Below are 15,780 nucleotides of genomic sequence, written 5' to 3'. Positions count from 1 at the left end.
CTGGACTCTCTTGGATTATGTCAGCCATCAGTAAGAATATTCTCATTTTGCTTGTCTCTTTATTCTTGGTTTTCTTTTATGTTTTCTCTCTGCTTTCACCTTTTTTCTCTGATGAATTCTTTTCCAATATTCTTCTCCCTTGAAAAGAGGAGACTGAAAGGGGACATGATTGAAACATTCAAGATAATGAAGGGAATAGACTTAGTGGATAAAGACAGGTTGTTCACCCTCTCCAAAGTAGGGAGAACGAGAGGGCACTCTCTAAAGTTAAAAGGGGATAGATTCCGTACAAACGTAAGGAAGTTCTTCTTCACCCAGAGAGTGGTAGAAAACTGGAACGCTCTTCTGGAGTCTTTTATAGGGGAAAACACCCTCCAAGGTTTCAAGACAAAGTTAGACAAGTTCCTCCTAAACCAGAACGTACGCAGCTAGGGCTGGACTCAGTTAAGGCACTGGTCTTTGACCTAAGGGCTGCCGCATGAGCGGATTGCTGGGCACGATGGACCACTGGTCTGACCCAGCAGCGGCAATTCTTATGTTCTCATTTCTCTTGCCTTTATTTGTAAGAATATTCTAATTGGAAACAGAGATAGACAAATCACAATATCGGGAAAACTAAGCAAAGCTTGGAAAGTAGTCAGAAAATGGAAGAAATAATAGTCAATATAGTAAAATAGGGAACAAGACTTTGTTTACCTATATTAGTGATAGAAGGAAGTACAATCAAGGCACTGTGAGACTCACGGGTAAAGAAAAGGAATATGTTGAGGCTGATACAAATAAGTCAGAATTGCTTAATGAATATTTCTGTTTTGTGCTCACAGATGAATGGCTGGGAGTAGGGCCACAAAAAATAAACACAAAAGGGAATAGAAATGAGGTAGACTTATGGTTTTCAGAAGACTGTGTTCATGATGATCAAGCTAAACTAACAGTAGACAAAAAAGATGAGGCTAGAGAGTATACAAAGGAAGATACTGAAGGAACGTAGAGAAGTTCTGGTGGCTCTACTATCTGATGTTCTTAATGTTCCTTTAGAACTGGGAGTGGTCTCAGAGAGCTGGAGACAGATGGAAATGGTTTCTGTCCACAAAAGCATAAGTAAGGCGGAGACTAGGAACTATGGGCTGGTTAATCTGATTTTGGTAATGAATAAATTAAGGGAAACGGTGCTAAAACAGAAGTTAATGCTGTTTCTGAAATCCAATGGACTACAGGATCCAAGGCAGCATGATTTTTGCATGCCATCTAGTTAGAAAAAAATATCATTCAGGTCTGTACTTTTGCTGTCACAGTTAGCAGAGTATTTAATAAAAGTCTCTCTAAAGGACCCTTTTACAAAGCTCCACTAGCGGATGCTGCTGTAATAAATGCACCGGGGGAGAGGGGGGCAGATCACCCCAGGCACCGTCTTCATGGTGGGAGGCGCTGGCACCTCTCCTCCTCTCCTCCGTGGTCCTCTTTAAACGTTCACCAGTGTGAGCAGCATCTTCCACTTGCTACTCATGCAGGCCTTGGCTCCCTTGTGATGCCACTTTCTGGTCACGAAACCAGGACATAACATCAGAAGGGAGACTGAGGCTGTGGCGAGCAGCAGGTGGAAGATGCTGCTTGTGTTTGCAAACATTTCAAGAGGTACACGGGGTGAGGGGGCGTTCAAGCGGTGGGGAAGAATGGGGGTGGTGCCCAAGCAGTGGGGAAGAGTGGGAGGACACACAGCATGGCAATGCTGGGCGCCACTGCCACGGGCACTAAGCTCCCTCATTACACCACTGCCCTAGTCCATAGGAATTGAATGGGCTTTTGGTGCACTTACTTCAACAGCATCGCTACTGCAGCTTTGTAAAAGGGGCCCTAAATGTGAAGCTTTTTGCAAAATACCTATCAAGCCACAAGAAATGTATCAGACATTTAAAAAAGGAAAAAATAAAAAAATATAAAAAAAAGTGGCATCACTTAGGGGTTTCAACATGTAACTGCTGATACTTAAGCCAGTTCAGTAATTGCAACACAAAATTGGCTGTGTACATCATTTTGAGTCCATGTGACAAAATTTATGTAGGCAAGACAGTAAGAAACTTTAGAATTCGAATCAACGAACACAGATCGAGTCTTATGAGGAAACACACCGAAGCACATTTAATTAAACATTGTCTGGAGAATCATCACGATTTTTCAGAATATATAAAACCGTAAGAGGTGGTAATATAAATCGGTTATTGCTACAGTGTGAACAATGCTGGATCAACAAACTTCAATCTTTAGATATGATGGGTTTAAGTCTTTACATTGAGTGGAAGGCATTTTTCTAAATGTTATGTTCCTTTAAACATTGATGTCAGCAACATGGTGTTTTCTCATTTGCTGTGGTTTTGGCAGCATTTGGTTCATATACCTATGCCATTTTGAGCTGCTTTTCAATTGCGGACTGAAGAAGAGTAAGCCCGGAGAAAATGTAAGCAGGATTAGTCTACATAAGATACTCTTTTTCTTCAGTATTGTTTTCACATATTGCACAATAAGCTTTTAAAGATGATCTTATGGGTATCACTATATTAAAGATTATGAAAAAGTATTGAGTGAATACATTTATTTATTTATTTAAAGACTAGTCTTTAAGCCCGTTACTTTAACGGGTGCTAGAATATATGTGTGTGTGTGTGTCTTTCTTTCTTTCTTTCTCTCTCTCTCCTTGGTCGCTTTCTGTCTGTCTTTCTTCCTTCCTTTCTGTCTCTCTCTTTCCTCGGCTGTCCACCACCACCCCCCCTTGCTTCTCCCCCTGTCCAACAGTAGCCCTTCTCCCTTCCTTTTACCTCCCCCCTGTCCAGCAGCACCTCTTCCCTGCTCCCCCTGTCCAGCAGGCCTTCTCCCTTCCTTTTACCTCCCCCCATGTCCAGCAGCACCCCTTCCCTACTCCCCCTGTCCAGCAGTAGGCCCTCTTCCTTTCCTTTTACTTCCCCCCTTGTCCAGCAGCACCCCTTACCTGATCCCCCTGTCCAGTAGTACCCCTTCTTCTTTCCCTGCTCCCCTTGTCCAGCATCCGCTAGCCTGGGCAGCCTCAGGGCTTTTGCTAGACTGGCCCACCTTGAATTATCGAAGTGGGCCGGCCTAGCAAATGCCCCGCTGCTGCTGCGTTTGCTGGTCCAGGGGTAAGAAGAGGCGTCCCAGCAGTGACAGCGGAGGAGTCAAACTGCCACCGCCGCTCAAATCACTGCATGCGCCACAAGCCGTCGCAAGCCGCCCCCGCACCACAAGCCATCCCACGTGCCTGAAATTGAATTTGGCACGGAGGCACACATCATGCTGTCAGGGAACACAGAGTTGTAAGTGCGTATGCGCGCTTAGGGTTTTATTATAGAGGATGTATATACTGCCTAGAATCTAAGTGGCTTCCAATAACAAACATTCATAAAATAAAACTATAACAGCACAAAGACATTACATGATCATTCTCTACCTTATCATTCAGAACATATTATCTGAATACTCAATACAGCATTGGAGTTTTCCCTGTCACATACTATATATAGGCATCAACAAACAGTTGTGACTAATAATTTCTTGAAGGTGACACAGTCAGTACATAATCTTAAGTACCCAGGGAGGGTATTCCACTAGGACACACCAGCAATCGAAAACATGATGTGTTCGTAGTTGCATAGTGCACTCCACTTCCTTGGTTGCTGTTAATTTCATACCTCCCTCTGACCTCAATGCCCCTTTAGGTCTATAGATCTCCCATAGCATGTGAACACAGGCTGGGGATGATCTATATAAAACTTGATGCACTAGGGAGATTACTTTATAATGCACCCTATGTTTCATAGGTAGCCAATGTAGATGTTTCAAAACAGACCTGAATGACATGTGTGCCATTCATAGGAAATTGCTGTTTGAATGATTACTAGTAACCAATATTGCCATAAATTCCTTTTGAAGATTATTATTAATGCCTCTGTAAAATTGTGTTATCTGGAAAAACTGAAAAAAATGAAACTACTACAAGGTTTTTAGGACCAAAGATAGTATTCATGACCCCAGAAAAGACATGGATTTTTTAGCTGTTTATTTTATTTATTTATTTATTTAAAATATTTATAATTTAAAATATTTAATGCCTAAGGGCTCCTTTTATTAAGCTGAAATAGTGGTTTTAGCGTGCACTTAGCGTGCGCTGAATTTCCACACGCACTAGACCTTAACGCCAGCATTGAGCTGACATTAATTCTAGCCACGTAGCACGGGTTTAGCGCGCGCTAAAATCCTGTGTGCGCTAAAAATGCTATCACAACTTAGCAAAAGGAGCCCTAAGTGACTCACAACAAAACATACATAAAAGAATGAATATACAATAACATCATATAAGGCAAAACCCCCACATCTATCCATATAAAACTCTTCTCCAAAAATGGTTCGTCTCCCATCTAAACAGGAATTCTAGTATCAATCAAACGCTTGAACAAAAAAGTATATTTTGAGCAACTTCAGTAAGTGTAAAACATTTTTAATTTAATTTAAATTAAATTAAATTTAATTTCTTATATACCGACATAAATGTATCACACAGGAAATTCCATTCCATAATATTGGACCTGCTACCGAAAAGCAGGATTTTCTACTTGAAACATATTTCACTATCCCACTTTTCTCCACATCCAATAACATACGATTTTATCTATTTTTATTTAAAATTCTCAGATATCCCTGGACTGTGCAGTGTCAAGCATCTTTGCAAATAATCAGGTAACACACCATAGAGCCCTTGTTGCAAAATATTCAAAATTTTTAATTGCACATGAAAATAAACTGGCAACCAATTATGTTTTTTTAAAATCAGAGAAATATCTTCAAACTGCACACTCTGTAAAGTTTTCATCCTGGATAGTGGGAGTCCTAAATAAATCCCATTGCAATAATAAAGCTTTAACAATACTACTGTTTGAAGCACTTATCTCAAATCCCAGCCTGTCAATACGTTTTTCAGCTGCGATAACTTTCTCACAGCGAAGTAAGATAACTGCAATTTGAATGTTAAATGTGCCCCAAGAATTACACCCAACATTTTGATTTCTTCCTTAATCACAATTGCATGATCAGCCAGATCAACTTCATGGGGCCACAAGTTCAGATATTATGTTCTGGGTGTTTAAGGTCCTTTTCCTTAAATGTTTTATACACACTACAGTTGAGGTTTTGTTACTTCACTCTTCTATTGGAATATGATTTGATTGTATATTTTTAGTATATGTTTCACCTCCATCTTCTCATCATAGAAATTCATGTTTATAAGGTTACCATATTTGTGAAGACAAAAAAAGGACAAATGGCCCCACCCTTCTCCTAGGTGGCTGCTAGCTGCATGCTATCAAGCAATTTACCCTTCATAGTGCTCCCACCTTCCCCCCATGATATATAAGACTTTCAATTGTGAGTTTTGTTCTTTATTCAAAATTAAAAATATAATTCTTTTTTCTCCCTTTGTTGTCTAGCGGTTTAATTTTTCTAATTATGTTGGTCCTAATCTCTGCTTTTCTTTGTCTTCTCTTAACTCTCATATCAGAGTTTGTGTCCAATTGTCAATTTTCTCTCTCTTCCTGTCTTCTTCATCTCCTCCACTACATCTATCACCAACATTGTGTGTGTGTGGAGGGGGGAAGGGGGGTTTCTCCTATTAGCGTTGTTTAATTAATTTTTCTCCCTCTCTTCATTCATTCTTACTATATAGTCTTCAATTTCCCTCTTTTTACTGTCTACCTACAGCATTCTATCTCTTTTCTCTCACACCACACCTCTCATTCCACTTCCTCTCATTCCCAGTCTTTCACTAATTCTAACCTCTAATCCCTTCCATTCAGCATGTCCTTCTCTCTCTCTCCCCACTTCCATCCAGTGTGTCCCCCCTCTTTCTCTCCCATCCAGTGCGTCCCACCCCCCACTTCCATCTAGTGCGTTACCCCCTCTCTCTCAGGTCTCTTCGCACTTCCATCCACCATCTCCTCTTTGTGTCTTCCCATCATTCTATCTAGTATCTCTCTATGTCTTTTAAATCCAGCATGGCACCCTTTTCTCTCCTTATTCTTCCATTTAGCATGCCCTCATCTTTCCATTAAGCATCACCCCATCCATCCATGCAGTATCTCCCCTCTTTCTCTCCTCATCCTTCCACCCAGCATCTTCTCTTTGCCCCTTTTCTATCCATTTAGCATGTCCCCCTTCCCTCTTTCTCATCCTTTCATCCAGCGTCTCCCCTCTCTCCCCATCCTTCTATCCAGTGTTCCCACTCTATCCCTTTTCCATTCAGGGTCCCCTTTTTCTCTCCTTATCTTTTCATTTAGCATGTCCCCCCCTCCCCTTTCCCCCTCTGCCCTTTTTCTCTCCTAATCCTTCCATTTCACATGTCCCCCACTCTCTCCCCTAATCCTTCCATCATAGAAATATGACGGCAGATAAAGGCCAAATGGCCCATCTAGTCTGCCACTGCAGTAACCATTATCTCATTCTCTTTCTGAGAGATCCCACGTGCCTATCCCAGGCCCTTCTGAATTCAGACACAGTCTCTCTTTCCATCCATTATCTCCCCTCTCCCCCTTTTCCATCCAAGGTCCTCTTTTTCTTTCCACACCACAACACTTTTACTGTGTACTATATGGATTTATAATTGACCTGCATCACTTTTAATTGTGAAGACATTTTAATAAACTTTTGCATCAAGACCATCGATGCCATAGGTTTTGCTTTTTTGTTTGGTTTCTCCATTTTGAATGTGGAACATTTTGGTGATCCCCTTTGGTTTGTCTTGGATTTCTTCTTTTTCTTTCCTCATTCTTCCTTCTCTGTCCCTAGTGGGCTCATTAAGTTTTTGTTCCTAGGGTGATTTGTGTACCTTGAAAGTGCCGTCATGGAGAAAACACGTTGGACTCCTGCGGCGATGGGTTAGCGGCAGGCTGGTAGTGATTCTCATATGCTGCCTGCCACTGACCTGGAAGCCTCCTCTCTGCTGTGTCCTGCTCCCCTCTTGCAATTTCCTGTTTCCCTATGTGGCACATGGGAGACTTCCGGTTAGTGGCAGGCAGTGTGTGAGAATCACTGACGGCCTGCTGCTGACCCACTGAAAAAAGCACCACTGGAGCCCAGCTTGTTTCCTCCATGATGGCACTTTTAAGGTACACCACTACAAGATGCAGGCAGACACAGGTGCAGGCCATCTGGCGGAAACCAGGACAAATGGTAAAAAAAATCACCACAACTGTCGGATACCCGACATTTGCCGGAAAAGACGGACATGTTTGGGAAAACCTGGACATAAGGTAACCCTATTTATATACAACTATTCTTTTGGTAAGGATTGTTTCTTTTTGAGCATTTTAAACACTTGTCATTCCAAGGAAGGCCTTGGCACGTTTTGCTTTTACTGTCCATCAGAACTCTTTTACTTTGCTTTGTCTTTTCTACATAGTTTTTACAGTTCCTCCTCCTAAATTTCCCCTGTGCTACAATTATATTGAGGAGAATGTACTACTTACAGATGGGGGCTTGTCCATGGAGAGGATTTGCATTCCTAGAAGATTAGAGGGAAACTGAACATATATTGTGGAGAGATGTGATGATAGGAAAGAGGGTCACATAATGGACTGGAGCATTAAGAAAAGAAGGTATCTTTGGGAAGGATGAAATTGTGAATGTAGACGTAAAGGAAATAATTATAAAGGAGCAGGGTTTAATAAGGGAAGAATAAGATACCAGGGAGGGATGGAGAAAGAGAAGGACCTATTACAATATCTTACACAGGATCTACCATTCAAATGCTGTCACTACTGCGAATGAAGATCCTGAATTTCACTCTATGATAATATAACATTTTCTTTCTGCAGGCTGACTCAGCTGTAATCTATGGGGCAGGGCACAAACACCCAACAGCTAGCCCATTAAGATGCTTGATTGCCAAGAAGAAATGAGCATTCTCAGTCTCCAGCCTGCTCAATCACCCTAGTATGACATTCAATAAGGTGTGGAGCCCATTGACTGCATATGTTGAATGGCAATGAATGTCAGATATCTGGGGGGGGGGGGAAGGTATTTGGGTTTGCTAAAGATATTTATCTATAATATTGTAATAACATATGCATGTGCAGTGTAATAGTTATGTGAGGAAGGGAGGGAGAAAAGGATTGGTAATGTATTAATTTTGTGTCTTTTAAGTGCACTATGTATATTGCTCATGTTTAATATATTTGTATTGCACTGTCAAAATTTGAAAATCAATAAAGAATTAAAAAAAAAAAAAGAGCAGAGGGGGCCCCGAGAAGATGTAGCTATTTTCTGTCTTGTGTGCACAGTGGTCTATCAAATTTTATTTATTTATTTATTAATTAACCACCTTTATGAAGAGATTCACCTAAGGTGGTATACAGCAAAATGGAACAAGAGGCTTGTGGAGAGTTGATGTCCAAGATGATGGCTTTATTAAAACAAATAAATAATCCACATAAAAACATCTAGGGCCTGAACCACTGGTCACGTGTCTTCTTTGTGGAAGAATCAAGGTCAATTTCCTTGCTGCTCTGAGATACAGCAAAATGGGCCCCAAAGTAGAAAACAACTGGCAAGAATATTCCACCCAGCAGTGTAGGAGGATCATACTCTCCTGAGCTGTATGCCTTTATACTTGTGCTGACCCATGAGTCATCAGACCCTGGAAAAATAACCTAGAGTAGAAGCTTGCGTCTCACTGCAGTGCTCCCTACTCACTGCCTGCCATGTGCTCCCTGAGCCCAGTGACAGTAGACTGGAGTCCCAGTGGCCACCACTGCTTTGAGACTGTTCCTGCCCTTCTATCCTAGCTGAAATTGAGAGCTTACTACTGCTTCCAGTATAGTCAATTCTTCCCAAATAGGGAAAGTGGAGGGTGACCTTACCTACCTGTAATGCCTTGCAAATGTTTTCCTACTCTTGTACACTTTTACATTCTGTTGTTTGAAGAATATACTGTAATTCAAAATTAATTAAAGCAGGAGTTTGTTCCATTACTTATGCAACATACTTTGCATTCTCAACAAGAAATAACAATTGTGGTCATCTCTTGGAAAACATGACTAAAGCTGCAGATACAAAATGTTGAGGATGGCAGACTTTCACTGCATGGGTCTACACTTAACCCCCCTTTTATGAAGCCACATCAGCATTTTTTTTTTATTGTTGGCCGGGGCGGTAAAAGTTCTGAAACACTAATGCAGCTTCATTTAAAAAAAAAAAAAAAAAGGTGTATATGGGGGGTGGGGTGGGAGGAATGTTAGTTTGTTATCTATACTAATTACCATTTTCTGAATTCCTGTTAATAAAAATGAACTCAAAGCATTTTTATGAAGTTCTTTTGGAGAGGCTGTTTCTGGAGACTTTAGTCATGTTTCCCCAGAGATGGTTACAATTACAGAAATATTCAAAATGTAATTAAGAAAAAGAAACCAAAAAACTTTTATTACCTAAGTCTTCACACAACTTGATGCAAAGCTTGGGGGAAGACACCTTTGCAGCAATAACAGCCATGAGTTATTTAAGTGACTACACTTCTCCCTCCGTATTCGCTGTGATAGGGGATTAACAGACCTGCGAATACAGAAAAACCGTGAATAACTTTTTCATATGTTATTCGCTGTTTTCTATTAAAAACCATTGTGAATATGGTGAAACTGCGAATAACATGGTGGGAGACCTGGCCTGTTCCTGAAGGAGAGGCAAAACATGGTAAAGAAAGTGCTGGGAATCAGTGATTTCTCTATGCAAGCTGACGTAATTGGGGGGGAGGAGCCAGAAAGCTAAAAACCGCAAATAATCAAAACCGCGAATGCTGAAACTGCAAATACAGAGGGAGAAGTGTACTAACTTTGCAAAGTGGGATGATACAGTTTTTGCCCATTCTTCTTGGCAGAATAGCTTAGGTTGTGTCAGATTGGCTGAGAACTGTCTATGGATCATAGTCTTCAAGCCTTGCCATAGAATTTCTACTGGATTAATGTATGAAATACAGTGGAACCTTGTTTTATGAGCATAATTCGTTCCAGAAGCATGCTCGTAAACCAAATTGCTCATATATCAAAGCGAGTTTCCCCAAAGAAAGTAAGGGAAACTCCCTTGATTCATTCCCACCCTATCCCCCGAGGCCAGCAGCACTGCTCTATCCCCCCGAGAACTGGCATTGCTCCCCCCGCTCAAGATGGCCACCCCTGCGTGATCCGGAATCCCCCCGCCATGATCCGGCATCCCCCATGCGATTCGACACCCCCCGCCACGATCTGGCATCCCCCATGCGATCCAGCACCCCCCATCCACCCGAACACTTCGCTTACCCTCCATCTGGCACCCGGCACCGGCACCAACGCACAGGACATGCCAGTGCCGGTGCCGGAAGATCTGCAGTCCTTTTTGCTGGGCCTTGAGCATCTACGCATGCTCAAGGCCTTTGAGTTCCCGGTCTCTCCGAGAATCTCGGAGAGAGCGGGAACTCGAAGGCCTTGAGCATGCGCAGATGCTCAAGGCCCAGCAAAAAGGACTGCAGATCTTCCGGCACCGGCATGTCCTGTGTGTTGGTGCCAGGTGCCAGATGGAGAGTAATCGAAGTGTTTGGGTGGGTGGGGGGTGCCGGATCGTGGCGTGGGGGGGTGCTGGATCACGGGGGAGGATCGCGGGGGGAGGCGCTCGTACATCGAGGCAAGCTCGGTTTGCGAGGCACCAATTTTGCGAATGTTTTGCTCGTCTTGCAAAACACTCGCAAACTGGTGCACTCGTACACCAAGGTATCACTGTATTCATTTTTCTTTTTGCTGAGCTACTCCATTGTTGCTTTTGAATTGTGCTTAAGGTTACTGTCCTGCTGAAAGGCAAATCTTCAGCCCAGTCCCATGACCTAGGCAGACAGATAGAGGTTTTCCTCTAGGACAGGGGTCAGCAACCTGTGGCTCACAAGCCACATGTGGCTCTTCTCCCATGGCCCCCCATACCAACCAAAGTACCTGGTGGTCCAGCGGGGGTCTTCGTTACAGGAGCATGGCCCTCTTGCTCCTGCCTCCTTGCAGTTGTCTTCCAAAATGGCTGTCCAACCTCTTACAGCAGCTCACAGCACTACAGTAAATACCGCAAGCAGTTGTGAAAGGTCATGACAGCCATGAGGAGACAGGAGTCAAAGGGCAGCGCTCCTGCCACAAATACCTCCCATTAGATCACCAGGTTCCTTGATAGTCCTGATGCGGGCGGCTACCTATACATGGTGGAGTGGAGGAGTGGGGTATTGTGGGATTTAGCTGCCATGAAAGGGCCATGTTCCCACCCTGAAGATCCCCCCCCCTTTGCTGGACCCAGTACCTTAGTAGGCCCTTGCAGGGAGGGAGAATTGTGAGGTTGGGAGGGAACCTTAGCTATGGGTTGGGGGAAGGGGAGGAGCAGGGGAAGGAGGGTTGAGAGGGGCAGAGACCTGTGAGGGGTTGGAGGGGAGAAAGAGGAGAGAGAAGCTAGACCTTGGGGAGGGAAGAGAGTGAGAGACCTGGAATATCTCAAACCCCCTTCTCTAGCCATTGCGGTTCTTTGTAAATCTTGGGTAAAACATTTAGAATAAAATGGTTCTCTGCTTTAAAAAGATTGCTGACCCCTGCTCTAGGATCTACCTGTACTTGGCACCATCCATATTTCCTTCAGTCCTCACTAGCCTCCCTGTTCCTGCACTGCAGAGTATCTCCACCACATAATGCTGCCACCACTATGCTTAGTGTCCCCATGTGTGTCTTTGAAATGCTATCCAGTACATCATGGGAATTCTATAACATAGGGACTAACAGTTGCATGCCTGTTATATATGTGTTCAGAATAGTGACATATACGCACATATGTGTGCCTACACATTCACAAATGGCAAATTTCTAGCTAAGTGCAATTCTGTATATACCTTGCAGTTTTTGGTAGTGAGGTAGTACCACAAGTCTACTGCTAGAGACTGTAGCAGCCATTTTGTTGGGGCAGGAACAAGTGGGCTTTGCTCCTGCTTTCCCCTGCCCCCATGAACCACCAGGGGTCCAGGGAGGGAGGGAGATTCTTTTCTTTCCAGGGGAAGAGGATCGGAAGGAGGACTGCTTAAGGTGGGTTCTGGCCAATATTGTCTTTTGTGGGCACCAGCTGAATATTGCTTGGGATCCACATAAGTTCAAGTGGCAGCCTCACCTAAATTAGCACCAGATATTCAGTGTCAGTGCTTGCACATGGAACAGCACTGAATATCTGGGGCTAATTTAGCCAGTGATGGCCAGCGTTTACAAAAATGCTGACCACTATCAGCTGACTATTGACCCTTGTATATTTAGACCTTTGTTTGAAATATACAGGTATGTCACTTAATAGAAACAGCTTAATTTTTTATTCAGGAGTATGCTAATCAGCTCAACTACTGTGACTGGGCACAGTAAGCTTGATTTAACTTATTATGGGTTTCATTACTGCAATTTTAGCTAATCTGGGTTTGCTCTGGAGTGGAGTAGGAGCCCAATTGTTAGAGCAGCAGGCTGAGAACCAGGAAAGCATGGTTCAAATACTGTTGCAGCTCCTTGTGATCTTGGGCAACTCACTTAATCCCTGTTGCCTCAATGACAAACTGCCTTTGGGGACAGAAAAATACTTACTGTATCTGAATGTAATTCATCTTGAGCTACAACTGAAACAATTGAACTAAATTCCTTCCCTATGATAAGACTATTCTATCAAGCTTTTTGGTTTCTTATTCTTATTTTCATTTTGAATATTTCTACATTGAAAGTGTAGAGTATGTTGTGTAGATCAATGAAACAACCTCTTATTTTGAATTGTATTTTTTAGACAGCAGAATTGGAAATATGCAAAGGTGTGAAGACTTTTTCAAGGCACTATCAATAACTCACCAGCATCAGAATACAAAATAGTACAGCATTATATTTATCATTTTTTTTTTGAAAATGGGAGGACATACTTTTCTTGAAACCTCCTGTCTTTTTTCTTTTGCATAGACAAAGCAAGCTTAGCTAAATATAAAAAAAGAAAAAGAGAAGAAACCTCAAATAAGGACTCCTGTAAAACTGGTTGACCTCTTGTTGTGAGCCAGTGTGCAAGTCAGAATCTGTGTCCTTACCTCCCTCTTCCATTTGGCCAGCCACTCATCTCTCTTCCTCTTGCTGATGTAATAGGGGTCCCCAGCCTGGAAGGTCAGTCTTGGAAGGGGCCTCTGACGCAGGCTGGTTTCCCAGCCCAACCCTCCGCGCAGCCGGCCTCGACATCCCTGCTCAAAGGCAGTTAGAAAGACAATCAATACACCATTGAACTGCATCGAATCTCTCCGTTTTTCAATTCTTTGGGAGTTGCATTTTTTGTTCTGTGGTAGGGCATTGGAGAGGCAGACATTTAGACAGAATTCTGAATCATAACAATTTACCAACTTATTTTTAATTCAGAGAGATTTAGGATATGATTCACTAAAGTTTTTCCCCATTCTACGTGTGGGAAAAATTGAGTAAATCAAGCCTTTGAAGTTTAAATCTGCTTTTTAAAAATTCATGTCACCTGGTATTCTGAAACAAAACAGAATGGAACAATAGTCTCTGGATGTCACAGAAGCCGTTGGTAAATATAAAAGTTTATTGAAATCAAGTATCCAAATATAAAAACATCAAAGCTCAATTTATCAGAGGTACACAAAATACCAATTGCTCGTGGAGATGACAACATATACCGGACCCAACACGGTCCATGTTTCGGCGTCTTTGCCTTCGTCAGGGGTCCAGCGGCATTAGAAGAGCCACCACTTATTTCAAATTATTTAATATCTTCATCACAAGTCACACTTCTTAGCATCATACTACAATATCAGTCAGATTGTTCATTGTTTTTATCACAAGTCACACTTTTCTGTATGATTGTGCAACATTATAACCCCTGACGAAGGCAAAGACGCTGAAACATGGACCGTGTTGGGTCCGGTATATGATGTCATCTCCACGAGCAATTAGTATTTTGTGTACCTCTGATAAATTGAGCTTTGATGTTTTTATATTTGGATACTTGATTTAAATAAACTTTTATATTTACCAACGGTTTCTGTGACATCCAGAGACTATTGTTCCATTCTGTTTTGTTTTGGACTTTCCAGTGGTTTTGGTACATAGGTATTTTCTTCGTTTTGTTGTTCTTCCTACATGGTATTCTGAGGCTGATCATGGCCCATGGCTCAAGGTCATTAAATAAAAGCTGGTGAAAAGACCTGATCTTTTATGATGAAATATAAGGCCACAAGTTCTTGACTTTGGAAAGGGAAATTAAAAACTAGATTGGCATTAGAGTTATGTGAAAAATTGCCTTTGCTGAAAGTTAGCGATTACATGACTCAAAGATTGTTCTTTGAGGTCCTTGGTAATTTATACTGGGTCAGTCCTGGTGGGATCTTTTTCAATTCTGTCCTTTGCATCAGGAATTTACAGTCCTGATATATACCAGACTTTGCATTGAATAAGGACTGAATTAAACAGTATATCCTGACTTTGCTAACCACTAAAAAAAAAAAAAAAAAAGTTAAAAACAAAAACACACACATATATATGGCAATATTTTATTGGACAATACAGTTCTTGACTAGCTTTCAGGAGCAAACACCTCAGGTTAAAATAGAATAAGCAAAGACTGACTACCAGAAAATATAAGTAAATCATAGAAAGCATTCCAATAATAGGCTGAAGAGGAAAGATGGCATGGGAAGGGAGGGAGGGATAGAGGTTGAGAGGTGATCAGAAGTTGACAAGTAGTAGAATTTTATGGCTCAGAATGCATTAAAAAGCCCAGATCTTTGCATTCTCCATTGTCATCATTTTAACTTTAAAAGCATTACTTTCCTGGATTATTATTGTTTCCTTTGAATATAGAAACATAGAAAAAAAGCGGCAGAAAAGGGCTATAGCCCACCAAGTCTGCCCATTCCAAGTATCCTCCCCCCCTGAGTTTACTCCCTTAAAGATCCCACGTGAGTATCCCATTTTCTCTTAAAATCCGTCACGCTGCTGGCTTTTATCACCTGGAGTGGGAGTAATTTATATCTCCTGATAATATTATCTGGTGCTTAATCTGTTCTGACCCGAGGAAGGGGATGTTAGTTCTTGAAAGCTAGTCAATAAAAGTATTATGCCTGTATAATTCAGATTGAAAAGTACACAGTTACAGTGTGACACAATGGCACATTTCTTCTTGCTCTATATGCAGACTGTATGGGGGACTTCATAGGGAGAGACATAGTAAAGTGTGTCTCGGGGGGGCTGCTGGGGCTGGATGAAGTATATGGGGTCCAAGTAAGGACTGGTGGTATATATGTATGCCTAAGAGGTGTGAAAGATGTTGAAGAAAGTTGAGATATTGGATTGGGCAGTGTACATGTCTTATGGGTGTGCAGTTTTGGGATGCCAACTTGTTTAGGGGATAGGAATGTGGGAATATATGTTTTTGGGGTATTCTCATTCTTACCTCTTTTCCCTCCCATGTTATTTCTACCTTTCCTCCGTTTTCCGTTCCCCCCAACTTCCCTCTCCTCTTCTTTTTTTTTCTCCCATGCAATCTTTCACTGCAACCCAGTCAATTTCTTGTACTGATGAGAATTACCACACATTTTTGCTGAGGTCTGCAGCCACAGTCCACGTGCCTTTGCTGTTACAAAACAGACTCCCCTTTAGAAACATAATGGCAGATAAAGGCCAAATGGCCCATTCAGTCTACCCATCCGCAGTAACCATT

At 42.1% G+C, this 15,780-nt stretch overlaps 1 protein-coding gene across 3 annotated transcripts in view; it reads right to left on the bottom strand.

Annotated features, from left to right (window-relative positions):
• Positions 1-15,780, bottom strand: part of DNMT3A (DNA methyltransferase 3 alpha) — a 660,717-nt gene that overhangs the window by 239,715 nt on the left and 405,222 nt on the right. For 2 of the 3 annotated variants that reach the window (XM_033935457.1, XM_033935458.1), the window contains exon 6: positions 13,142-13,288. The exons of the other annotated variant lie outside the window; for it this stretch is intronic. In XM_033935457.1, coding sequence (XP_033791348.1) covers positions 13,142-13,288 — 147 coding nt within the window. The remainder of the gene's footprint in view (positions 1-13,141; positions 13,289-15,780) is intronic. 3 annotated transcript variants of the gene reach the window in all.

Source organism: Geotrypetes seraphini, chromosome 3 (assembly GCF_902459505.1).
Source record: "Geotrypetes seraphini chromosome 3, aGeoSer1.1, whole genome shotgun sequence".
Lineage (NCBI taxonomy): Eukaryota > Metazoa > Chordata > Amphibia > Gymnophiona > Dermophiidae > Geotrypetes > Geotrypetes seraphini.
Note: the sequence above shows the minus strand (reverse complement) of the source record. Positions and strands in the feature narration are given on the sequence as shown.